At 43.8% G+C, this 25,908-nt stretch overlaps 1 protein-coding gene across 1 annotated transcript in view; it reads right to left on the reverse strand.

The window, feature by feature from the left end:
• Positions 1–1,465: 1,465 nt before the first annotated feature.
• Positions 1,466–25,908, reverse strand: part of LOC147609446 (transducin family protein / WD-40 repeat family protein) — a 36,626-nt gene continuing 12,183 nt past the window's right edge. Inside the window, exons 4-7 of the mRNA XM_086787521.1 lie at positions 17,749–17,793; positions 3,710–3,869; positions 3,213–3,586; positions 1,466–2,529 (exon numbers count right to left, since the gene is read on the reverse strand). Of these exons, the coding sequence (XP_086643647.1) occupies positions 2,208–2,529; positions 3,213–3,586; positions 3,710–3,869; positions 17,749–17,793 (901 nt within the window). The 3' untranslated portion in view covers positions 1,466–2,207. The remainder of the gene's footprint in view (positions 2,530–3,212; positions 3,587–3,709; positions 3,870–17,748; positions 17,794–25,908) is intronic.

Genomic DNA, 25,908 nt, shown 5'->3' on the forward strand with positions numbered 1-25,908 from the left:
AAGATGGACACCATTCACACCCTCCGTGGCCAGTGGGAGGAGTTTGGGAGGTAGCTTCGAGCGTATGTAGAAACTCTGAGAGGCTTTTCTACGGATCTAGAGCAGTGGTCCTTTCCTCAGGGTTAGAGATTGTGAGATCACTAGACACTACATGCCACCTGTTTGGTTATATCCCCCCCCCCCCCATTTTATGAGATAGCCTTCCTCCGAGAGTGGCCAGCCAGCGAGCAAGAGTTTCTCTATCCCCATCTGTTTTTCTTGTCTCCCACGATTGAGTTTCGATCATGTAATTTGCCATTTGAACTGCATTTTGGTAACTAATGGAAGAATCTTTTCTTTGTGTGTGTGTGTGTGTGTGTGGGGAGAGAGAGAGAGAGAGAGAGAGAGAGAAATCAAATGAAATGATATATTAACGTCTCTAAGAGGCCATAATGACCTATGAGACCAAAACCGAGAGTACATCTGAAGTTGGTGTCTCATCAAAGAGAACAACTACATGAGACTAAAAAGTACAATAAACTGATTGTCTTACAGTTATAAGAACAGAATTGTAAGACTAATTCTCTCTCTCTCTCTCTCTCTCTCTCTCTCTCTCTCTCTCTCTCTCTCTGCCGGACACCCAGTCAGGGTGTTGACCATAGAGGATATTGAGGAGATCCGCCAGTGTCCGATGCGGCACATATTATGAGATGGAGGCACCTCCATAGTGTACCCCTCCGTCCCACACGATATTGTATCCCCTCACTATATTCCACTCACCTCCATAGCGTACCCTCCCCTCACTATATTCCAGTTCCAGTTTCATTTTTTAGGTGCGAGTAGTATCATCTTTATTTTTCATTTTCTGGGTTTTTTTTATCCAGACATTGTATCAGATCCACCATGATGTAACTTTTGGTCTCATAGGTCATTATGGCCTTTTGAAGACGTTAATATAACATTTCATTTCATTTCATCTCTCTCTCTCTCTCTCTCTCTCTCTCTCTCTCTCACACACACACACACACAAGGTCGAAATTTCCCGCAATCATGCTACATGAACGATCGGGGTAAATCTCAACCTAAGGGTTAGTGTCATCAAGGGTTGGTACTGAAATACATGCTACTTGGGTAGATTCAAACCCACAACCTCTATTTCCAAAGGTGTGGGCACAGCCATTAAGCTAAAACCCAGGAGGCTATCAGCCAAGTCTTTTCATGGTAGGGTACTACATCTCGCACACTGTATTGTAATATATATAATGGGCTCATAATTTATTAGAAAATTGCTCTCCATTGGAATATGGCCAATTACAAGTGTAAATGTGACTCCATGATAGCACGAGTCCTGAATCCCTGGTCATGACCTCTTCAGAAGAAAACTCAAGACTAAGTGAGCTACTATCCCTAATCATAACCTCTTCACAAGAAAACTCCAGACTATGTGAGCTATTATCCCTAATCAAAACCTCTTCAGATCTTTAAACACGAGAAGTATCATTACTACAAATTAGATATAATAAAATGCTATAAAGTTTACATTGCATCTACTCTTTTTTTAATGTCACACTAAAATGCTACAAGTTGGCACACCATCTAAAAATAGGATCTCAAGAAGTTCACTCAAGGAGTCAAGTATACTGAAACCTACCACGTGGGTTCAATAGTTTGAACCACTATGAGCTGGCATGTAAACTGCTGGGACAGGTTTCACCAGGGCTGCACTACTTGAACATGAGACCCGTGTCTTGGTCAAAAGAAATGAAGCCCTCTTAAACCACTTTGTTTGCCACAAGATGCTTTGAATTGCATACCTTACAGAATCATTTGGGGTACCAAAGCATTCAGCTATCATCACCACATAATTACACACTCTAAACCGAGGTGCTCTTCACCTCCCATAGCAAAAGGCTTTAGAAGAGATTCTTAAAGCAGCTTGCCAAGGTCACTGCACCTCTGTATTTACTACTTCCATTATTTCCAGACAAGAAAGTGCTGCTGCGCACTGACTGCCTATTGTAGCAGGTGTCAGCGCACCACCACAGCAAAAATATTATTGATCAAAAGTGGCACACTCGACATTATCCATGCTCTTGAGTGAGGCCGTGCCCCATAGCCTGTTACCTATGCCCTGGCACCTGAGATGAACGTTGCATATGCCTTGTACACAGCAAGGGCATGTCATCCACATATCATTACACAGGCAAGGAGTACAAGTGCAGCTAAGCTCAAGACGAGTACCTATGCAGGCCAATATTAAGATCAGAGGAAATCGAAACTAATAAAGGTAAGCTGTGATGCCAAGCAGCTTTGAAGACCCGCTTCTGATGTGCTTTCATGCTCTGTGATGGCTCCTTGGAGTTGTATCTGATGTCGAATATGTGGATTTTTGGATCGGTGGATCCAGATGCAATGTAATGGCCATCTGGAGACCAAGTCTGGTTGATTAGGGCCGATTGGGAGTCGCTGTTGTCCTGATTCCAGCCAAAAACATGAAGCTCCGCGCGCTGTACGCGTATATCAAACAAGCGAAGTTGCTGTCCCGGAGTTCTGTTAAGAGAACAAACACGCCAAATAATAAACCAGAGCACGAACCAAGTTCATATGGTTACAGCTGAACAAAGATCAATACACCTAAACAAAAATCCAGAAGGCTTGAGGAAGCGAGCCCATGTAGAGACCAGAGGAAACATGTGTGACGTGTTTAACCCAGCCAATCCTAGAGCACCATGTGTTAAGGCCAGCCAGCCACGATGGATGGCAGTCGATGGAGGACAGCAAGGGCTAGACTAAGGGACAGCCAAGACAAATGGCAGCACCATCAGGCCATACTCAATAGACCACTCGGGAGGGGTGGGCTCTCTTATGGCGTTCATAGTGTGGTCATGCCACTCTTTTAGTAGCATATAGGATATATGGGAGGGTGGATAACCATGCGACTGCGGGCTCTGCCACCCAAAAGCTTTCTTGGAAAGAAGAGGGTTATAGTGGCTCTGCATAATTAGGAGGGATGTTAGGGTTAGGCTTTTCGGTGTATTAAGGAGGAGTAAAATTGGGGTTACAGGTTGGCTTACAGTAGTTTGAGGATTAATCACAAATCAGCGGAAACTAGGGTGTTTTTAGGCCATTTGGGAGGGTAATTAGAGAGGGTTTAACAAGGTGGGTCTAGAGAATGTATAGAGGGGAGGTGATGAACATTAAGCATTCAATCAAAAACAAAAGCCCATACATACCCAGTTTGCACCATGAAAAGGTTGAAGTCAGCTGGATTCGGTAGCACTCCCATAGCTTTGCTTTCCAGGTTGTAGTGGACATCTGCCCTATTATAGCGTGTGTCGTACCCAACCACACGCTTGTCTGCACCGCCCGAGAGCACCAACTCCTTGTGCTGCAAGCCAGCAACACTCATGACTGCTGAAGAATGTTGGTTCCTGTGCAAGGCCTTAGCTTTCCATTTAAGGCCTTCGGTTGTTTCCTTTTCTTCCCACAGACAAACAGCATGATCGCTACCACCGGTAACAAATATATCACCTCCCCATGGCACAAATACTATGCTGTTCAGTATCCCTTTCACGTGGGGCTTGTCATCAAAAAACTTTGATTTCATCTGCAATAAAGACTTTCAGTCACTTATATGGCCCATAATGACTGCATAACAGACACTTCGGAGCCTTAATCTGCAATTAGAAAGCACTGAAGAACATGGTTTTTTTTGGTATGCAGCGATTACCTTTCCAGATGATCCTATCATAGCTACTTGATTGTCACTGCCATCAGCACTGAAGCAGGCAAAAAGGTAGTCCCCACTCGGATGCCACACCATATCCTCAGGCCACTTCCTCTGCTTTGGAGAAAGGCAATCTACTGAGCTAAGCAAAGAGAGGCCAACTCTGCAAGGAGGCACAAAAAAACCAAGAGTCACTACTCAACAACATACAACTTACAAAATTAGCAAGGACACAAATATATTGACAAAATAAGGGCGCCTTCAAGCACACTTTCAACTGTTTTTCACCCAAAAAAAAAAGGCCGTTTATGTTTTGAAATAGTTGCAAAAACAAGGATATGAGGGTGATGGTGTTTAAAACCCCTTTAATATCAAAAATAACATCAGAGAGTCAATGCCACACAAGAAAAGGATGAGTCCTTCCATAAATACCAATCACTTGAAAGAGAAATTACAACAGCTGTCAATGGTGCCGATGAAAACCCTCCTTGCTACTAATGAAGCAAAACCACATCATAATGAAGGCCTTGTGTAAAGGCTGCTACATTATTGCACAAAAGCTCACTGTGTGCAGAAAAGGGAAAGAGAAAAAGAGGGAGAGGAGAGAGAGGAGGAAGGAAGGGGGGGAGGAGGGATGGGAGGGATGCATGGATAGCATTTCTGACAGATCAATATTTTTGTTTTTCTGAGAGAAGTGTGCATGCTTACACGCTGATCTCGCTGGAAAGATAAGTACTATTGCACTTGGAAATTTCTTCTATTTTTTTTTGCTTTGATTGATGATTACAGTAGAAAACTTTGGCAGTATTTTCTTCAAGAAAAGTCTCAATCTCTTCAAAAATTTGAGGAATGGTTGAAACTAAGACAGGAAGCCGACTCAAGTCTTGTGTGCGAAGCATTCTCTCGTCCTCCATGAGGCTCTTAAGCCTCTTCCAGTCCAACATTGTGGTGAAAAGAGTCGCCCAAGCAGCCCACTGTATATGCATGGCTGCCCCAAGATTGTTGGAAGCAACGCCTTATCTCTATGGTTATTATTATCGGTGTGTACTTGATCTAAGTATGTGTGTGAATGGCTACTAAGCCATGTTGTTAGCATACTTGGTCAACATAGTGTGTAAGTGTATGTCTGTGTGTGACCTATGTTCGAGAGAACCCACTCTTATGAGTGAGGTAGTATGTTTGTGTGTGAACCACCTCTTAAAGTAGTATCAAATAATATCTAGATATTTGTGTGCCATGACATAAGGAGTGATGTCAAGAGGACAACCATTGTAACCTATAAAGGTGCATGTACTTCATTGAAAAAATAAAATATATCAATAGTCACATCATTGAGTTGTGTACTTCTTTCTCTCTCTAAGAGCTTTCTTCTCTCTCTAACCCTCTCTCCTTCATTGTTTGATGTTTACACTCCATAGCCATGTATATCTTTGACCCTCCATAGCTGCAGCTCTACCCTGAAATTCAACATGGTATCAGAGTTGGTGCCTACTAATCTCAATGCTGCCACCTTACTGCCATCAGATTAGAGGGTTCACTAATGTCTACGCTCTATTTTCAACCAGCGTTTCCCACCTGTGTTCTCAATGCTGACCTCCCACATGACCTCTGAGCTGCCTGCCATAGCTGCCCGGTGTCCACTGTGCAGCTGTTCACACTGCCGCTTCAGTTCTGCCTGCCTGACTGTACATACAGGTGCCTCACAGTGTGCTGCCCATAAGCACCTCGGCATCAACCACCTGCCTGTACATGCTTGACACTAAGCATTTGCAGCAGCCTGACACATGAATGAACCAAAAAAAAGGGGAATCCTCCACAACAAAAATCGACCGGCAGACAGAAGGTACAAAGTAAAATTTGGGGTTTTTCAAGAATCTACCATATGAAGTGCTCCTGCAAAAAATCAAGAAGCAAAATTTGGGTTTTTTTTCAATTTTTCTTGCAAATCCTACTTAATCAAAGAATTAATCTTAAATGCCCCTACATTTTTTAAAATTGAGAGCATATATCAAGCATTGGAGTGTTGCTACAGCCTCCTATAGCATCAGTTTCAAAAAGCCCTAATTTTTGGGAAACCCTAATTTTGGAATGAGATGAAAAATCTTCTTTGTGTAATGATTCAACCTCTGAGCCACCAAATGAGTAGGTCAGGTTGGTATCAAGGGGGGGTGATGATAAATGTGGTGCTACAAAGCACAAATGTGTCTTTCCGAATGTGAGTCAAATTTCTATGTTTTTTCCATGTCAAGATATGTGTTTGTGTTTTGTATGTTAGACAAAGTTGTGTTTTGTTTTCTAGATCAAGTGTTTATCATGGTTGTAACCACCTCTGGTCACCTTATGATGTAGGCCATGTGGATTGTGTGTGATTTGGTCTATCCTTCCTAGTTGTTAGCTCTACTGAAGGTGTACCACTACACGCATGTAAAACACGACTAGTCCTGTTTATCCTTGCACTAGCAGGAGAGTGGAAACGAGCCCTTATCCCTACGGTTGTTATGGTCAGTGTGTACTTGATCTAAGTGTGTATGAATGGCCGCTAAGCCATGTTGTGTACTTGGTCAACATAGCGTGTAAGTGTATTTCCGTGTGTGAACCCACTATTATGAGTGAGGTAGTATGTTTGTGTGTGAACCACCTCTTAAAGGCGTATCAAATAATATCCAAATATTTGTGTGCTATTACATATGTCAAGAGGACCACCTTTGTAACCTATAAAGATGTGTGTACTTCATTGAAAAAATAAAATTTATCAATGGTGGCATCATTGAGTTGTGTACTTCTTTGGAGAGTGGTATACCATCTACTCGGAGCTGATGTTGCTCTCATGTTTCTATGTTCTTAGTATTCCATGATGAGTTTCCATGGACAGATTTGTATCACCCCAGTGAGATAGCTATGTTTATGTTTTCTTTTTGTTTTATTTTCCATTCCATGATGAGATATGCCATGGACATTATTGTATCACTTTGGTCTCATAGGCCCATTGGGTCTTTAGTAGATGCTTAATATATCTTGTTGTTTACGCTCCATAGCCATGTATCTCTTAGACCCTCCATAGTTGCAGCTCTACCTTGAAATTCAACAAAGAGGTCTACCATACTCATCCAAAATCAAGTCATTCCACACAGTGGGCTGCCTGTTAGCCTCCTCAACTAATCGTGTGTTCCCACGGGGAAAAAACCCCTATCCAACCAGAGTAAAAAGTGCCCGTGGGTAGAGGTGTTCACACCAGGACTTCCCAGAGGCCAAATGGCTAACAAACCCTCCTGAAGTGAATGGTGTGAATGTGTACAGGGTGTCGTAGACTACCTTGGTAGAGGTAATAAGTTTAAAGCTTTGCAGAAAGCTTCAAACTTCTCTCTCGAAAGAGACTTGGTAAACCCATCTGCTACATTGGCCTGTGTAGGCACGTAAGTCAAGGCTCTCTCTCCTACATGGAGCCTCTCCCTGACATAATGATAATGCACCTCAATGTGCTTTGTCCACGCATGAAAAACCAGATTCCGCGCCAATGCCAATGCACTTTGGCTATTAGTGAAAATGGTGGTAGAAGACAGCTGTCTAATACCAAGATCTGCCAATAGACGGCGAAGCCATACACACTCCACAGTAGCTGTGAATGTTGCCATGTACTCAGCCTCACAACTAGAAGTGGTCACTGTCAGGCTGCTTCTTGCTGAGCCATGAAATGCATGAACTTCCAAGAAGGAAATAGTTACCACTCGTTGACACCCTAGTGTCATAACATCCTGCCAGTCGCTATCAGTGTAGGCGGTCAAGCATAAAGAAGACGCATTGCCATAAAACAATGCAAAATCCTGAGTGCCTTTAAGATAACGAAAGACAGGCTTCACTGCTTCCCATTGCCTAGTGCCAGGGCAATGCATAAATCTGCTCAACTGTGACACTGCATATTGAATATCAAGATGGGTAGTGCATAGGTAAATAAGGCATCCCATAGCCTGTTGATAGGTGGCAACATCAAATGGCTCAGAAGAGTCCTCAGTGATAGTCATAACCCTGGTTCCATAGGAGTAGAAACAGGTTTGCAATCTTTCATTTGGAACCTTTCTAAGAGCTACTCAATGTATCTTCTCTGAGATAGCATGATGCCCCCCTTAACTGGTATAAACTGAATACCCAAATAGTAATGCAAAAGCCCCATATCTATAACATCAAATGCATGCTGTAATTCAACTATGAAAACCCCTCATCAGGGCCAGTCACTAGCAAATCATCCACATAAAGGTTTAGGATTATGAAATCATCCCCTTGTTTGCGAACATAGAGGATACTCTCAATAGGACTATTCTGAAAAATATGAGAGAGCAAGTATGCATGTTTAAGGCCATAAAGTGCTTTACACAATCTACATACTTTATGCTCTGTATCTTTCTGAACAAAGCCAGGAGGCTATGATGCATAACCTCTTCCTACAAATCACCATTCAGACACACAGTTTTGGCATCCAACTGATGCACATTCCAACCCTTATGCGTAGCCAATGCAACAATAGTGCGTATGGTAGTCATACGGAAAGTAGGCACAAAAGTTTCCTCATAGTCAATGCCCTCTTGCTGGGCATACCCTTTGATAACTAAACGAGCCTTATAGCAATCAATCGAGCCATCACACTTGCGTTTCAATTTATACACCCACTTTATGCCGATAGCACACTTGCCTTTAGGTAAGTCACATAGCTTCCATGTAGCATTCTTTTCAATGGAGGCCAACTTTGAAAGCGTGGCTGTAACCCAATTATCATTCTCCAATGCATCAAAATGAGAAAGTGGCTCCTCATTACATGTGGTAGCAACAAGAGCTGTGTCAACAGAATAAGATGCATGTTGAGAGGCAACATGTGTACGACCTAGCATAAGTGTAGGTACCTTGTTGTCACGCAAGGTGTCAATGAGCCAGTAGGGAACTCTCTCTGAGTCACGAATGGCTAGAGCTCTCTGTGAGTCATGAATGGCTACATCCTCTTCAACCAATGCATCACCCATGGCATCCTGATCAAAGTGTAGCAAATCTGAAACAAGATGGGGAATGTTGGGCTACTGATTTTGAGCAGCAACAGGAGGCTAATTTGGAGCCAAAGTAGGCTCAACAAGTACAGCACCTATTGCTTTTTTCGAAGATAAGCTACAGGAGCTTCATTGCGGATCTGATATAAAGAGGCAAGTATATCCCATGCACTTTTAGAAGAAGTACATGAACGGACATGAGGTATGACTTGGCCGTTTACACAAGAGAGCAATCAAGGCATGAGCCTACGCATCTTTAGCATCCCATTTGAGTTGTTCTTGTGTAGAAGGAAAGGAATAGGTGCAAATGGTGCACTTCCACTGGAACAAAAATATACAAAGGATCACACTCCTAAAATTTAGGAGAGTTGCTATTTTTGACCCGACTCTGATGGAAATTCTGTTCGCGTCATTACGTCTGGAATTGAGCAAATACCAAGAGTTGCCAAAGTACCTATGAGATATTTTTAGAGATAAAGTTTAACATGTGGCAAGAAAGTGGACCAAAGTGAGACAAGTGGCCTGACACTTGTTAGAAAGTGGATCAAAGTGAGACAAGTGGTCTCACACTTGCACTTCAGCTTTTGTGTGGCTCTCCACTTGTCATCATAGCCTTCTCTTTCCATTTTCACTCATGGGAGCCCCGAATCTATAAATTGGAGCCCTCTCTCTTCATTAGAGGAGGCTCTCTTGCTGCACACTAGCCTCTACCACTGTTGCAGGCTGCCCTAATGATGGCTATTCTCTTTCTCTCTCTCTTGAAGATTGCCCATGAAGAATACCGGCTGTTGGGGACTGTTTTGGAGGCTTCCATTGCGAAGAAATACTGAAGACGAGAGTATTTAATCATTTTATTATGATTTCTAGCCACTGTAATTATTGTACCAACCCTTGTACTTGTTGTGCCTTTTGTACCAGCCACTGTACCGGCTGTAGTATGTACCAGCCACTGTACCTACTATACCAACCATTGTACTTATATCGACTGAATGGAGAGCTGTACTTGCTATACCAGCTCTATTGCATGAAGACCCATGGTTTTTGGGGAAGAATCAGTACCCACACGGAGGTTTATGGTTTACATTGTTGGCTTGGCATTTCTACAGCTTGTGTACCGGCTGAATTTTATGGTTGCCTCGTGTTGGGCTGTGTTATGATTTGTATATGGATAATCTGGCATCTCCCATGGGCAGGGTAAGGCCCTCAAAGCTTGTACATGATATTTTCTCCTTGGGTAATAAAATACTCCAAGGGGGACTTGGCCCATTCCGGCCTCTATGCGGTGTTACATGTGCAAGCTCCACTTTCAGCATTTGTGGATGTTTTGTCCATCTTTTATGTTTTATGCAAACTGATGATGGGTATGTGTTAAGGCTGTGGCCATGTTTAAATGTTTTAATATGCATTGATGGTATCAACAACTGTGTCAAGGGCCGTAGTCCCCCGAGCACCGCGAGTTTCATTGGTATCAGAGCATAGACTTTCTTGGAAGCGGAGGCTTCCTTCTATCAATAAGGAAGAGAAAAGATCTCAAGTGGGAACCACACTTACCATCATTGCTATTAAGCATGGCTAGACACTTCATAGTCTATGAAGCAAAGAAATGAGCAGTAGACAGCTTGGTCTAAGGATTTATGAATTCACAGAATTTATCTTGGAAGTATGGGGTTGGTTTTTTGTGCATGTGTTTAGCACTCTTTCCATATGGATATTGTGGATTATATTATCAAGCTTACAAGCAAGCTATATGGAGATATATCTCAGGATATCTTAAGAATATGGTGAGGAGATTTTCTTTCGGCTTCATGACCAACCAACTTGGCAAAGAAAAGCTAAGTATACTTTGAGTTTGCAAAGTTGATGCTTTTGCTATTTAATATGAAGTGTTTTTTATGTTCACTAATCCTTGTATAGCCATGCAAGGAGAAAGGTGTTATTCTTTGCCTTGAGATGGTTTTAGGGAAACATTGTTTATGGCTCCCTTTCAACCTGGAAATGAATTGAAATGACAGAGTGTAGGGATAGAAAAGTTATCTGAGTAGAGGCTTGATGACCAAAACACACCCCAAAGATGGGTGTCACAATGTTGCATTTCAATGCAAAGTGCACTGAGAGAGAGCACGAGGAATGCCGGATTTAATCCAGGATTCGATTCAGGTCTGTTTTTCCAGAAGGTGAAAATTTGCAAAGGAGATTCGATGGCCTAAACAGGCTTCAATTCATGTGTGCTTTGGCTTAGGAGACTCAACAAAGGATGAGAAACACAGCTGTGCAAAAAAAATGAAAAAATTTTGGCCTGAGATTTTAGCTTTGCAACGGTGGTGCCGGCGAGCAGAACTCGCGGCTCAACCAACCGAGGCAGGGCTAGTGGAAATCCCCAAATCAAAAATTAAAAGCTGGGCGAAGCCCCTGGTGCAAGCGACGCTAAAGAGTACGAGGCCGAGCAAGCGGCGTTGATGTTCGTGGTGGCAGCTGCTATAGATCTGACTCAACAGTAGAAGCGACCACAGCCAGCAGCAAGGCGACCTCCACCATCAACAAGGCGACCACAAATGTCAGGGGGCAACTATTGGCAGGCAACGGGCAGCTCTTGGCAGCTGTTGGCGGGCTCTGATACCAATGTTGGTTGATGCAAGGGAGCTCTACAAGAGAGCACACAAAGACACACAGAGTCAAGCTCAAAGAGAAACATTGATAGGTTTTTTTGTGCCGAAAGAACATGCCCAATGGATAAGCCCACTCCAACCCCACGAATAAGAAAAAACGCATTGAGTATGGTTAGAAACCTTAGGAAATAGATGACCATTGCATGGTCAAGTGGATTTGTGCAAGTGCGTGAATGAAAAAGGAAAGCACATGGGCGAACGAGTGAACGAATAAGTCGGGCGCGCAACTTTCTGGAAGAATCAAAGGCGGCGGCGAGTTGAAGAAGGTGAATTGGGGGATGTTTTCGAGAGTAGTTGAAGAACGTGTGGCTAGAGAGACTACTAGAGAGAAGACCACTACAGTGTGAGAGGAACTGGTTGAATCAGAGCAGAGGGAGTGTTGGAGCCTGAAGAGATGGCTAGGAGGTGTGTCCCCTTGGTTCTCTGTGCAGCACCTTGGTTGGAGACATGATCCAATCTAGATTCCTGGTGAACTATTGCTGTTGAGTGTCAGTTGAGTGCTGTTTTCTATGAAGTTTGAAGCCGTTGTTTTGAAGTGCTGTCCCACCAGGGTCTACCTGTGGGAAATCCTCGAGTTTTCTTGGTGTTTTTAATCTTGTATTTGTGCCCAAATCTCAGGGTTGTTGAGATTGGCTCAGTTTTATATACACAGGGAAGTCTGATTGTGTTGGTTTGATGAAATCTTATGCTTTCGTTTTAGCTGTGTTGTTTTGATGGAGTTTGTTGAGGAGAAACAACTGAGTGAAGAGCTGACTTGTGTTGAGTCAGAACCATGTCAGTTAATTTGTGTTTGAGTCAGTGGGCTTTGACAGAGGCAGCTTGGACAGCTATGTGTCAAGATAAGTCAACTGAGGCTGTTGAAGTATTGGTCTGGTCTTGTTTAACACTTGTGAGATCTGGGCTGACAATCCAAACTAGTCAGAAGTCAATCTGACAGGTTGGGCATTGCCAGTGGACTAGGTGTCAAACTGAAGACCGTATCAAGTCAAAAGAGAGTCGGCTAGGATCACCTGAAGCCCAGTAGGAGTCAATCGTGGGTGTCCAGGAGTAGTTTTGGTCTCTTTGTATTGAAGAGGAAAGTTTTGAGTCACAACTGACAGTCAGCTGTCAGCAGAGTCAGGCAGAATTGAAGGAAAAGGTATTCATGAGTGAGAATACTGTCAACAGCTGTCAGCTGTGAGTGTAGGGAATTGAGTCCTAGTGGGTTTGAGTGTTTTAAGAGCTTAAGAGGATCAGTGGACACAGAGGAGAGGAATTCTGATCCAGTTGGGTTGATTGGGTCAGTTTGGGCAGAACATTTAGAATAAAGTCTGTTGGAGTCAGCAGAGAGTCTTCGGTGTGGTATCTCTTTGAGACTGGAGTAGCCTGAGAGTCAAGGAAGGTCAAAGGACACGTGAGTGAAGATTTCTGCTTCAATTGAGACAGTCGAGGCAGTTGGGTCTGGTTTGGACAAGTTCAGTCAGACAAGTGTCAATAGAAGGTCGGTAGAGGATCAGCACAGTATCCAGTAAGCTTCTAGGATTGTGAGATTTAGATTAGCTGATGTTGGAGGAACTTTGAGGAAGCCTAAAGGATTCATTTTTAACTGGAGTTATCAGCCAGTGTATGATTCGAAAGACAGTCAACTTCTGATTTGTCTGCATCAGCTGAGAGTGTTTTTGGTCAATTGGTAGTCACCTGAGGTATGAAGGGTTATAAGGGAAAACTAGGGTCATAGGAGATCAAAGTTTACCTGGGAGGACGCCTGGAAGAGGCAGCTACATAGTTTGAAGAGTTTGTTTGGAGAGTGCTCAAGTGTCCACCTGTGTCAGCTGGAGACCAAGGGACGTCAGCTGAGTGTACTAGTGCCTTGATTTGGTGTTGTCTGCTGGTGTTGTGGTGCTGGTGGTAGTTCCCTCCTCATGGTGGTGTGTTTCGGATGGGCTATAGAGACAGGTCTCCCCGACACATCATTGTTTTGGTGCCCCACTAAGGAGGGCTTTGAAGCACTCTTCGGTTTGTTTGCAGGTCTGAGAGTTTTCAGTAGAACAGATGGCAGCCATGATGACATATCCGGTGTTCCATGGACATGCTTAGAGAGGATCCAGAGGAGTTTTTGGCGGGGATGGAATTGGCAGCCTTCACCTTTGGAAAGGATAGAGATGAGGAGAAATTGACATTGATGTCTATGTTATTAAAGGGAGATGCCAAACGGTGGCTGCAGACATGGAGAGCTCAGCTAAATCAAGGTCAGGCATATGAAGACATCAAGGTGGCCTTGGTGTCTGTGGTAGGAAATCCAGAAGTTAAAGCATAATCTGTCTGATGTGTTTGACAGATTTTTGGACCGTTTTGAAGACCTATGGGTAAGATGGGATGCTTCTTTGGGAATAAAGCACCCGCTTGTTCTTCTGAAGAAAGACATGTTTATCCAGTCCCTTCATGCTAATTTGAAGGAGAAAGTGGAGTTGAAGAGACTGGAATCTTTGAAGAGGCCTTGAGGATAGCCATAGAGGAGTGGAAGCTACAGAGGTTGGCTCAAAAGCAAAGAGAAGTTTAGATTGAAGGAAGGTCAGCTGTGCCCGGGGAGAGAAAAGCAAAAGGAGCTGCTCCAGTAGCCCCGATGGTTTCTGATCAGCTAATGCCGAGTATTAATCATCTGACTCAACAGATGGAAAATTTGAATTTGAATCTGTTGCAAGGAGGCAGAAATGCTCCTAGAGTAGGAGATAGAGATATTATGAGAGGTAGGGGAAGAGGAGGCCCAAACATGAATGTCCAATGTTTTAACTGTATGGAGAGGGGTCACATATCTCCTCAGTGCCCTTATCCTAGGAGAATGGGAGGTAATGTTTATCCCTTGGCACCTAGGAGGGAGGAAAGACACGATATCAGGAGGGCAGAGGAGATGCCTAATCAGCCAGTGCCACAGGTTCATCAACAGCCAGTAAATGGACCTAGGCAAGGAGAAGTAAATTTGATTGGAAAGGATGAAGAAGCAGATATTTTAGCCAATAAAAGAACTAGGGGGGCAGAGGTGGAGGATGAACCAAGTCCATCCCGGAGGAAGAAGGGGAAGCAAGTACAGAATCAGCCCAAGAATGGAAGGAAGAAGCCGAGGTCTAGAAGACACATTGGCACGCAGGATTTTCCTTTGGGTGTCCAGGAGAGAGAGTATGATTTGATGAATCTTCAGCGTAAGGGTCCTAGTCTGACATGGCCCCAGCTGTTGCAGTTGTACCCCAAACTCAGAAGGATATGGCGCAAGTTGGTCAGCACAAGACGCCCCATAAAAGAGAAGAAGGGAGGTCAGATTAATATAGTGCACGTGAAGGGAGACAAGGATTATTGGGTAAACAAGCACAGAATCCCCAAAGTATATATTGATGGTGGTGCACAAGTCTGTGTAATGACCCAGCAAACAATAGAGGCTTTAAGATTGAAGGTTGGAGCCCCATCACAATTTAGAGTCAGAATGGCAAATAGTGCAAAAGTCAGGTGTTTGGGAATTGTTAAGAAATTGAAAGTAAATGTTTCGGGATTTGAAGCAGAATTAGATGTTCATGTGATGCCAATAAAGTCTCGGGCATACCCATTGATTCTTGGAAGGCCACGGCTGATTGCCACGAGGGTAGGGCAAGACTAGTGGAGAGGACACCTAATTTTGGGGCTAGACCAACCAATGAGAGGACAAGTCATATATGATATGGCTAAAGGAAGGGATTTAATTCCAGAGAGTAGTACATCAGAAGAAGAAGATGAAGAGACCAGCTCTACAGAGGATTCAGAAACAGAGGAGGTCAGTTCAAAGGATGATGGGGAAGAGGTCCAGCTGCTGGAGCCTAATTCTGACCTTATGTATATGTCTGTACCGCTATGTACAGAGGAATAGGAGAAGCTGAAGCCTAAAGTTAAAGCACAGCCAAGTGGAGAGGAAGTGTCACAAAAGATGCTGGCCAAGGATCTAACTGAGGCTGAGAGAAAGGAGTATATAAGTATGTTGCAGCAATTACCAAACCTATTCATCTCCTCTTATACACAGGTTAGGGGAGTGTCTACAGTGCAGCATCAGACCCAGTTGAAGCCAAAAGCTAAGCCAATTGTACAGCGGTTGAGAAAATTGGGGTTTGTACAACATCAAGTGTTGAGAGAGGAAGTGGATAAACTGATGAAAGCACGATTTATACATCCAATTGATAACTCTGTGTGGCCAATAGTAATCACCCCAAAGAAGAATGGTAAATGGAGAGTCTATGTTGATTTTAAAACTCTAGATGCAGTAACCAAAAGAGATCATCACAGTGGCCTTTCCAAGATGAGATCCTGGATAGTGTGGCAAGACATGAAAGATATAGTGTATGTGATAGATATTCAGGATACTTCCAAATCTCAATTGCTCCAGAGGACCAGAGGAAAACCACCTTTATTACCCCTTGGGGGTGTTTTGCTTACAAGGTTATGCCCTTTGGGCTAACAAATGCCCCTGCAACCTTTCAAAAGTTTAAGAATTTGGTGTTTGAGCCCTATCTAGAGTCCTTCATCAAATTGTTTGTTGATGTTTTTTGTATATACAGTGGCAGTTGGATTCACTATGAGAAGCTGAGGCTGGCTTTGAAGAGACTGGATGATCTAGGTGGTCAGCTGAACCCTGAAAATGTCATTTGGCTCAAGCCAAAGTGACTCTGCTTGGTCATGTGGTTTTAGAGAATGGGATTGAAGCAGATCCTGAAAGGGTGAAAGCTTTGCTTTTATAGGAAGCTCCTCAAGATGTGAAGCAGTTGCTGACTTTTATCCACAAGGTAAGATATTTAGCCAGGTTCATCTTTCTTTTGTCTCAAGCTTTATATCCATTACAGCAGGCATCTCAAAAGGATCCTTTCAGTTGGCAAGACAAGGAGGAAGAAGCCTTTATGCAAGCGAAGGAAATTACGAGCACTCTGCCAGTAGTCATGCCTCTTGATTGGAGCAGAGAATTTTTTGTAAACCCTAGTGTAGGTGAGGATGTTGTGGGAGCAGTATTGTTGCAGCAGGGGAAAGAACACTCTTATATGAGGGAGGAGCATCCCAAGCAATGGGACTTGCATGTTTTCTCGGCTCTGTGGGCTTAGAGGACAATTGTAAAATCAACTACTACTGAGTTTTCACCATATCATCTTGTTTTTGGAAAAGAGGCTATGATGCCCACTGAAGTTGAGATTCCCAGTTTACAGTTTCTTCTGAAGCATCAAGATAGTGGTTTAGATGTGTATAAAGAGAGGTTACTGGATTTGCAAGAGTTACAATTAGCTAGAGAAGAAGCCTTGGACCATTATATTCAGTTAAGCAATAAGAGAGCTAAGCATTTCAATGAGACTGTCAAGGACAAAGGTATCAAAGAAGGAGATCTGGTGCTCAGATACAACAAGAAGTTGGACAACACTTTTCAGACCAAGTTCCAGATTAAAGGGGAGGGTCCTTTTAAGGTTGTGCATGTATATGAGAATGGTACTTATCAACTAGCAGACTTGGATGATCAATTGCATTCCAAAAGAGTCAATGGTTACAAGCTAAAGCCATATTGGTGCAGAATTATGACAATTCAGAAGGATTCAGACTTCAAAGATGTTGGATACAAGCCCATAAAAAAGCGCCTATAGGTTGTGAAAAACCGTAACTACAAGGTCCTAAGGCTTGTCCGAAACAAAAAAACATCGGCATCCCATCATACTTATTGAGCTCTTGGGAAGAGTCATTGTTGACATGACAAAGTTGAGGTCAGCCAAGCTTTCACATACGTCGAACTGCCAGATGGTCTTGTGTGTGCATCAATAGCTCTGAATAGTTTGTGCACCACTCACTTTCCAAGGGAATCTCACTTCTAGGATGATCACTTTGCTTTTCTTGCTATCTTGCCTTGCTTTTTCTTTATGCAGGAACCACCTTTATTCTGACCTTGTAATTGTTTACGTCTAGTACTTGTGAGTCCACAAGTGCAATCCCAGCAAGTTTAACAATGTAGTACAGCTCATTGAACTAATAGTAAGGCACATTATTAAACATCAGGTCATGCCCTTGTTCTCTTTCTCTCTCATGTTTCCTTTCAATTTTACTAGAATAGCCCAGGTGCAAGAAGGTTTTTTTAATTGATGATAGGCGGAGTCATAAGCAAAGGGAAAAATAATAATGCATAGAAGTTACCCTAAATAGGATACCTTGTTTTCATTGTTTCTTTTCAGCGTCTCAAAGCAGCCAGGAACCATGTGTGTAGGTAAGGGTGTAGGCACTAAAAAGTCATTGTCTCTCCTTACCTTTCCACCCTCACTTTAAGCAAGCTAGAAAAAAGAAAACACAGGAAAAGATCAAAATATGACAGTAAAGATCTCCTTACCCTCTGCCTTGGATTTGCCACAAATTGATGACACCGTCCAGAGCACTGTGAACAATCCAAATCAGTGCATGTGAAAACTTAAATCTAAATCAATGATGACAAAAAACTGAATACAAAATATCATTCTACAGTGATCACATACTGCACTACTGCAGAGGTGCATGATAAAATGTGCATGAATAACTTTCTAGCCTATTTTGTGACCGCTAGCAGTAAAGAGAAAAGCCACAAAAACATAGCCAATACACGCTTCACCAGCAATGATGTCAATTACAACTTGTGCCGTAACAATTGTCAATTCCATTGACAGGGGGTACCACTAGAACCAAAGGTTTTGGCCCAGCTTCCAGACCCATTCAGACGTCTAGATGCTCGTATGAGTGCCCTACTACCCTAGGAGTGTTGAAGTATGCACAAGCGGAAGCATAGACAAGGAAAGAGAGAGAGAAATCAAAGAAGAGAGAGAACTTGTTGAAAAGATCGCCTTTTATTACAGCATGAAGCTTTTACAATGGCAATAGCCAACAAGGGGAGCTGTACAATGTGCTTGGATTGGATGCTACAAGTGAATTTGAGGAGCTACCTTATATAGTGAGGAAGCCTAAAGTGAGCTGGCAGACTGCTCCACAACCTACTAAAAGGAGAAAAAGTAGATAATACCCAATAAATAGGCATGGCCCCAAAACATAGAGATGCACAATATTCTAACACCCCCTCTGCAACTCATAGTGTGCAAGAGTTTGAAGAAGATAAGCTGATGAAGATGCAACCATGGACCCTCCAATACTGCAGATACAGGAATCACCTTGGAGACAGCACCCGCCAACCTATTTCCTCGAAACACAATACCACCACGAACACCAAAAAACTTTGCTTGGCTCTAAATTCCCACACCAGTGTGCAGTGAACTCCAAGAATAGAATGATGAGCTGCCGAACACACCGGACCCATTATCCCCCAACAGTGGACTATGAACACATCACGTCCCAAAACCTCGAACAATAAACTCGGAAAATGGAGCTATGAACACATCACGTCCCAAAACCTCGAACAATGAACTCGGAACAAATCATGTCCATAGTCTCTGCTACACCAAAGGTGACCTTGTCCTGCCAGATTTTTAATGCGTGGAACTCCGACTCACGGTTCCCATGCACCAGAAAATGGAGCTACTACCAATCCCCTCTCCCGCCCACAAGCCTCCTCTGGAGGAAGCTGCATGTATACTAGAGAAGAACACCATCTTGGTCCTCCTAAGCCGGAATCGCCCTGGGAGCCCTGATGGGTCACTGGAAGTATCTGTATCTGTGTTGCATCTTTGCCCAGACTTGCCCTTGGTCTTGTCCTTCTTCTTAGACAAACAATCCTTAGACAGATGTCCTCACTTCCCACATGAGAAGCAACGACTCCGACCTTTCTTCTTGAATTGAAGTGTCTGATCTAAACTGTTAAGAGACAACTTGATCTTACCCTGAGAAACGAGAACAGACTGTTCTTCCAAGAGAAGGGAGCTGAGGTCATCAAAATCCAATTGAGTGGTTGTGACCTGGCACCTCAAAGCTCGAGAAACCACATCATACTCCAGGGGGAAGCTTGGTGAGGATAAGTGCAGCCAACTAAGCAGAGGACAAAGCAACACCTGTGACCACTCCCTATAGGAGGCCTATAGATCGGAAGACAATATACACACATTTAGAACACTTAACTGAAGTTAACCATGGAAACAACAACAGCAACATAAATACTGGAAATACCAAATATACACATGACACCAGCACTGGGGCCGGAAAGGGCCGCCCCTCCCCCCTCAATACATTTTGTATTTCTTGGAGTATTTCTATATGTACAAGTGTCACGGCCTGATAGACCAGATTCCTCCATGACATGGAGTGAGAACAATGAAATACAACAAGATTTTGTCGATGAAGAATCAACTGTCGTAGTAGACCAAATCACAGGCAATCTCCCACCTTCACTAGGTGAACACCTGCCCTCATTGGTCTTCCAGGACCGTGCACCAACATGGCACGCCCGTACTAACGCCTGGCAAGGTGAAGCACCGCGGTGGGAGAAATACCAGGTACTCCCAAGTCAGCTTTGCTCCCTGTTTTTCCTCATACCCACATGACCTTCATTGGCTCCTCTAAAGGTGAGGACGCGGTCAGGGCAATCATGGGAAAAATCACTATCCCAATGGCCTTCTAAGGTGTACGCAGCTGGAGGTGAAGCTTGCCTACACAAAGCTTGTACATTTAACTTTAATTTTTATCTGAATTTGAAATAAAATATAGAAACAAATACCTGGCAGGGGTTTTAATTCAAATCTAAGCAGAGAAGATCATTCCCTTTTTGTTGTACTCCTAATGGGTGAAAACAACAGGTACAGCCGGTACAACGAGTACTGCAGGTACAGCCAGTATTGCTGGTACAGGTGCAGGTATAGTAAGTATTGCAGGTATTGTTGGTGCACATGCAGGTACAGCAAGTACAGTTAGTACTACTGGTACATATGCAAGTACAGCAAGTATTGCAGGTATAGTTCAGCAGGTACAGATGCAGGTACAACAAGCGGGTATAGCTCTGCAGGCAAGTACAGATGCAAGTACAGCAGGCAGGTGCAGCCCAGCAGGCAGGTACAGATGCAGGTAAAGTAGGCGTGTACAGCTCTCCAGGCAAGTACAACTGCAGGTACAGCAGCTTCAGGCGGGTACAACACAACTGTAAGTTAGGTACAGCACTGAATTCAGCCTTTTGGGGAGAGAGGCAATGGAGAGAGAGAGCAGCCAGCAGGCGATGGAGAGAAAAAACAACCAGCCACACATGTGGGAAAAAGTACTAAAAAATGTTTCATGCAAAGCCTTTATCAAAGGTTGCAAAGCCTTTATCAAAGGTTATAAAACCTTAACACCCATTTAATACTATGGGCATCCACACTAGAAAATGTCCAGCCCTTCTTTTAAATGTGTGTGAACACATTGCCTTATAAATATTAAGGTTGGCTGTAACTTATAGATTTTTACATTTTGAAAAGCAGCACTCCACGGTACACTGGGGGCGTCCCCGTCCAGTGTACTGGCACGGCATAACAGGCAGACACACGCAAACAAGTCATGCAAAAACAAATTTATGCATACAGGCATAAATGCATGTGCACATATAATGGACGAAATCTCCCTTTCATGAAACTTGTACAAGAAGTTCCTGTCGGGCACAAAACTCGCGCGACATAAATATAAAAATATGTCCTGGTCTTCCTATGGAGTGACAGTCCCATAGGTAAGATGCCATCCTGCCCATACACAGGTGGCACCAACAGGCTCCTGTCCATACAACACGAAGCAAGTCACACACGGGTGGCACGAAACTGGTTCCCGTCCATGTGACGCAGCAATGGTCACACACGGGTGGCACTAATCTGGCTCCCGTCCATGTGACACCAAAAGACTGGCCCTTTCACATGGGACACTGGCCTAGCCCCATGTGAACATGGCACAAATCTGGCCGCTCTATGGAGTGACAGTCCCATAGAAGTGGCTCCAGAAATGGAGATGGACCAAATGGTGACATCTCCCCGGGCTTCTAAATAGTTGTCCTCAACTGAAAAGCCTCAAGATATGCCTACAAAAGCTGAGGGTAGTCAGCAAAATAATCCTCGTCTACCCACTTTGCATCAATTGGTAAATAATTTTTAAATTTCACAAGGTATCTCCTGGAAAGCTTCCCATGTGGTAACTTTCTCTCCTTGTGAAATACAATCTGCTCTGGCTGAAGGATCTCCTCAAGCTCATTAACTTCTGGCGGATCTTCTATGACAGGCTCCTCTGGATCTGGCCCCACATACTTCCGCAAAAGACTCACATGAAAAGCATTGTGAATCTTCCAATGGCTGGGTAAAGCAAGCCTGAAGGACACTTCATTGATCTTGTCAAACACTTTGAAGGGTCCATAATATCGAGTAGAAAGCTTTGGATATGATCCCTCTCGTTCTGGCCTCTTCCGAAGCCTAGCTTTCTCAAATTTCAGCAATACCCAATTACCTTCCTTGACTTGCATGTCCCTTCTATGCTTGTCAGTGTTAAAATATTGCATCTCTCCTTATGCTGTTGTGGAGTCCTGTCGGCTTGTTTTCTACAGCCGACTGCTTCATGCACAAGTATATAAGAGTTGCTCTCTTTTATTCATTCAATCATCTTTCATTGCCCTATTTGCTGGCCCTTGTACTCTATAACCTCAAGCTAATAAAGCTCTTGTTCTTGCTTGCAATCTTTCTCTCTCTCATGTTTATTTTCTTCCGCTTGTGCACATTCTTTCATGGTATCATACGCTTAGGCTCTGGCTGTTGCACAATCTACTTCTCCCCGTTTTCTGCTTCCCTAGATTCTCCAGGCTATAGATCCTTCAAACAGTGGCTGCGTTTTTCTTTCTTAGCTGCGTTTTTTGCTCTACAAGCCCTCCAACTGCTATCGGCCAGCCCCCAGGCTGCGTTTTCTTCTACAGAGGCAAGTGGAGGAGTTCTAGCTACAAAATTCAGTAAGTGCATCAGACAAGTGGCACATCAGCTCTTCTCCCTCCAAGATCCCCTCCCTCTTCCGGTAGGAGGTTCCCGGTGATATGTTTTTTGGGTTTCTTTTGCTGCTGTCCAGCCTGCATCTTCAGAGGGGGCTACTAGTCCCTAGTTGGATCCTGTGGAAAGGTGCTTGAGAGAGCACGTGGATTGCTTGGCTACAGAGGTTGTTTTAGATATAGCTTCTTTGAGGCAGACATGGGTCCCCCCTGCACGAACAAGGAGGACAAGCTCAGTGGTTCAAACTATGATCACTGGAAGCTATAGATGAAGGTATGGTTCACACACAAGGGGCTCTGGGAGATTGTTCAGGGCCACGAACGAAAGCCCGAACACCCTACCAGCTCTAGGAAGTGGACTCAGGACCAGGAGGATGCCTTTCTTGCAGAACTTTCAGCTTGGGAGAATCAAGACTCAAAAGCTCACTCTGCACTTGTACGAGCCATTTCACCAGAGGTCTCCACCGCCGTGCAAACATTGGATTGTGCTGCTTCTGTTTGGAGAAAGCTGACAGATCTATATGCACGGGACTCTACAATGCGGTCTGTCAACCTATTGGGTCAGCTCTTTTCCCTGGAGTTTACAGCAGGGTCTTCCATGCAGTCATTTGTGATGAAGGTTAAGGTAATTCATGACCAATTAGTGGCAATGGGTACTGCCCTGACCTCTTCTCAGTTAGCTGCTCTCCTCCTCATCAGGCTTCCTGCAGATTATGACATGGTTTCCCGAGCTTTGCGGGTTCAGATCACAACACGTTCCCTCGAGTTTGATGATCTGTGTACTCTCCTCTTGGAAGAGGAATCCATCCTAGTTTCACAGGGGAAGTTGAAAGTTTCATCGTCTATTGGACCTGATCAGGCACTCTCAACGATGCAGAAGAAAGTTCAGAGTCGGTGTTACAAGTGTGGGAAGAAAGGCCACCTGTCAAAGGATTGTCAGTCCAAGGACAAATGCAAAGCCAAGGACAAGGGCAAGTCTTCAAAGAAGGGCAAACACAAGTCACATGACACTGACACAGACTCGTCTAGTGACAACCCAGCTCTCCCAAGGCCTTACAGACTGGAGAGAACATGACTGGTGTATTGCTCTGTTCCTAAGGGCAACCCCCCGCGTGCTGTCTTCCAGAAACAGCTTGTGGGCAGGAGAGGGGGCTTTCAAAAGCTCTCTTATATTAAATCTGGAGCATGGGACCCGTGTGTCGGAGTTCCAAGTATAAAGACAGGCAAGTTCACTTGATGGTCCGGATGAGTTCCAGGATCAACCAAGTTTCCTTCATGGTTCGGATGAGTTCCATAACTATTGGTTAGCAGAAACTAGGAACAGGATGTGTTCCATGTTCATTTGTTCGAGGTTATTGGATGTGATGTGTTCACAATTCTACTTTGAGTTTGGAGCCAAGCAGATTTTCTTTTGCTCTTTATAGTGGCATTATGTTTTCTGAAGACAACAAGCTGACATGTGCATTTTCCGAGGCGTACTCATCAGTACTGGCCATGCTGAGGTGCCCATGGTCGCACCTCCATCATCAGTTTTCTTCTGACTTTTTTGCACACTTCAAGATGCAGAGGGGGTGTTAAAATATTGCATCTCTCCTTATGCTGTCATGGAGTCCTGTCGGCCTATTTTCTACAACCGACTGCTTCATGCACAAGTATATAAGAGTTGCTCTCTTTTATTCATTCAATCATCTTTCATTGCCCTATTTGCTGGCCCTTGTACTCTGTAACCTCAAGCTAATAAAGCTCTTGTTCTTGCTTGCAATCTTTCTCTCTCATGTTTATTTGCTTCCGCTTGTGCACATTCTTTCAGTCTCAGCAGCCCTCTTATGCTTGTCTTGTGACCTTGCAATGGCTGTCCGCACCTGAGCTACATCCAAGTCACGCACATACTCCTCAGCTGCAAAATCTCATCCTTTGTACGAAGGATGGGTGGCAAGACCACTTTGCCATAAATAATCTCAAACGGGGCCTTTCCCGTGGAGGCATGAACTGTGTTGTTGTAAGCAAACTCTACAAGTGGAAGATATTTCTCCCACGCAGTCTTTTGATTTGCCACATAACACTTCGACAAATCCAACACGGCTGAATTTGCAACTTCACTTTGGCCATCCGTTTGGGGGTGGTAAGTTGATGAAAACACAAGCTTAGTGCCCATGTTATCAAATAAAGTCCTCCACCAAAAGAGGCTCGTAGTCCTGCGATCTCTATCCCCAATGATGGACTTTGGTATACCATGATGCTTGAATATGTGAGCAAGAAAAAGCTTCACCATATGATCAACTTTAATGGTTTTCTTGACAGGCAAGAAGTGAGCTTGCTTTCTAAACCTGTCCACAATGGTCCAAATAGCATCATTCCCACGCTGGGATCTAGGCAAATCCATAATGAAGTCCATAGTAATGCTTTCCCATGGCTGCGAGGGAATAGGCAATGGCTGAAGCAAACCTAGAGGCTTTTGCCTATCAAATTTCACCTTTTGGCAAGTAAGACATGCGCGTACATATGCCTCAATGTCTTTACGTATGCTTGGCCAAAAGAAATCTCTCTCAATCATGCGTGTAGTAGGCATGATACCTCTATGACCAGCATAAGGTGGAGCGTGACGTTCCTCCATAACCTTTGGACGCATATCCTTCACCACACATAAGCGGTTATCCTTCATAAGATAACCCTCTTTGATCACATAAGAGGCATGTGAGTGACCAGCCATCAAATCAGTCCATGTGTGGCAAAAATCAGCATCCAAATGATACAAATCTCGCATGGCAGATAAGTCCCCATGAGAGGCCACTGAAACTACAGCCACATAAGGCCTCCTGGACAATGCATCTGCCACTACATTCTTCTTTCCCGGAGTATGTACAATCTGAAAATGAAACATGGAAAGAAATTCTCATCTGCTTCTCCGAGAGCTTTGTTTGAGATAGAAAATATCTCAAGCTTTGATGATCTATCTTGACTACAAATTCAGCCCCAAGAAGATAATGCTTCCATATCTTTAAGGCATGAATTACAGCCAAGAGCTCTTTTTCATAGATGTCCATATGAAGCTCGGGATCATGCAATCGACCGCTCTCATATGCAACTGCATGACCACCTTGATTTAGGACGGCCCCTATACAATTCCCACAGGCACCATGAATGGCTTTTGCAAGTCAGGAACAATTAAGACGGGTCCACATATGATAGCATTCTTGAGTAAAGGCACGTTGCTCCTTTGAGGTCCATTTAAAAGTGGCTTTCCTCTTTGTGAGATCATGTAAAGGTGTGGCAATCATAGCAAAATGCCTTATAAAGCGCAGGTAATATGAACATAACCCAAGAAAGCTACGTACCTCATGTACATTTTGCAACTCTGGCCAATTCCGAATGGTTTCAATCTTGGCAGGATCCATTCTTACACCATCCTTGGATACAATGTGGCCCAAATAGTGTATCTCTGAAAGAAAGAACTCACTCTTCTTGGCATTAATGAAGAGTTTATGCTTCCGTAACTCTTCAAGCACTGTAGCCAAATGAGTCCTATGCTCTTGCTCATTCTTGGAGAAAACCAAGATGTCATCGAAGAATACACCTGTGAATTTTCGATGGGGTCGG

The sequence above is a fragment of the Cibotium barometz genome, chromosome 51, assembly GCF_041138505.1.
Source record: "Cibotium barometz isolate CiBa-2024 chromosome 51, ASM4113850v1, whole genome shotgun sequence".
Classification (NCBI taxonomy): domain Eukaryota; kingdom Viridiplantae; phylum Streptophyta; class Polypodiopsida; order Cyatheales; family Cibotiaceae; genus Cibotium; species Cibotium barometz.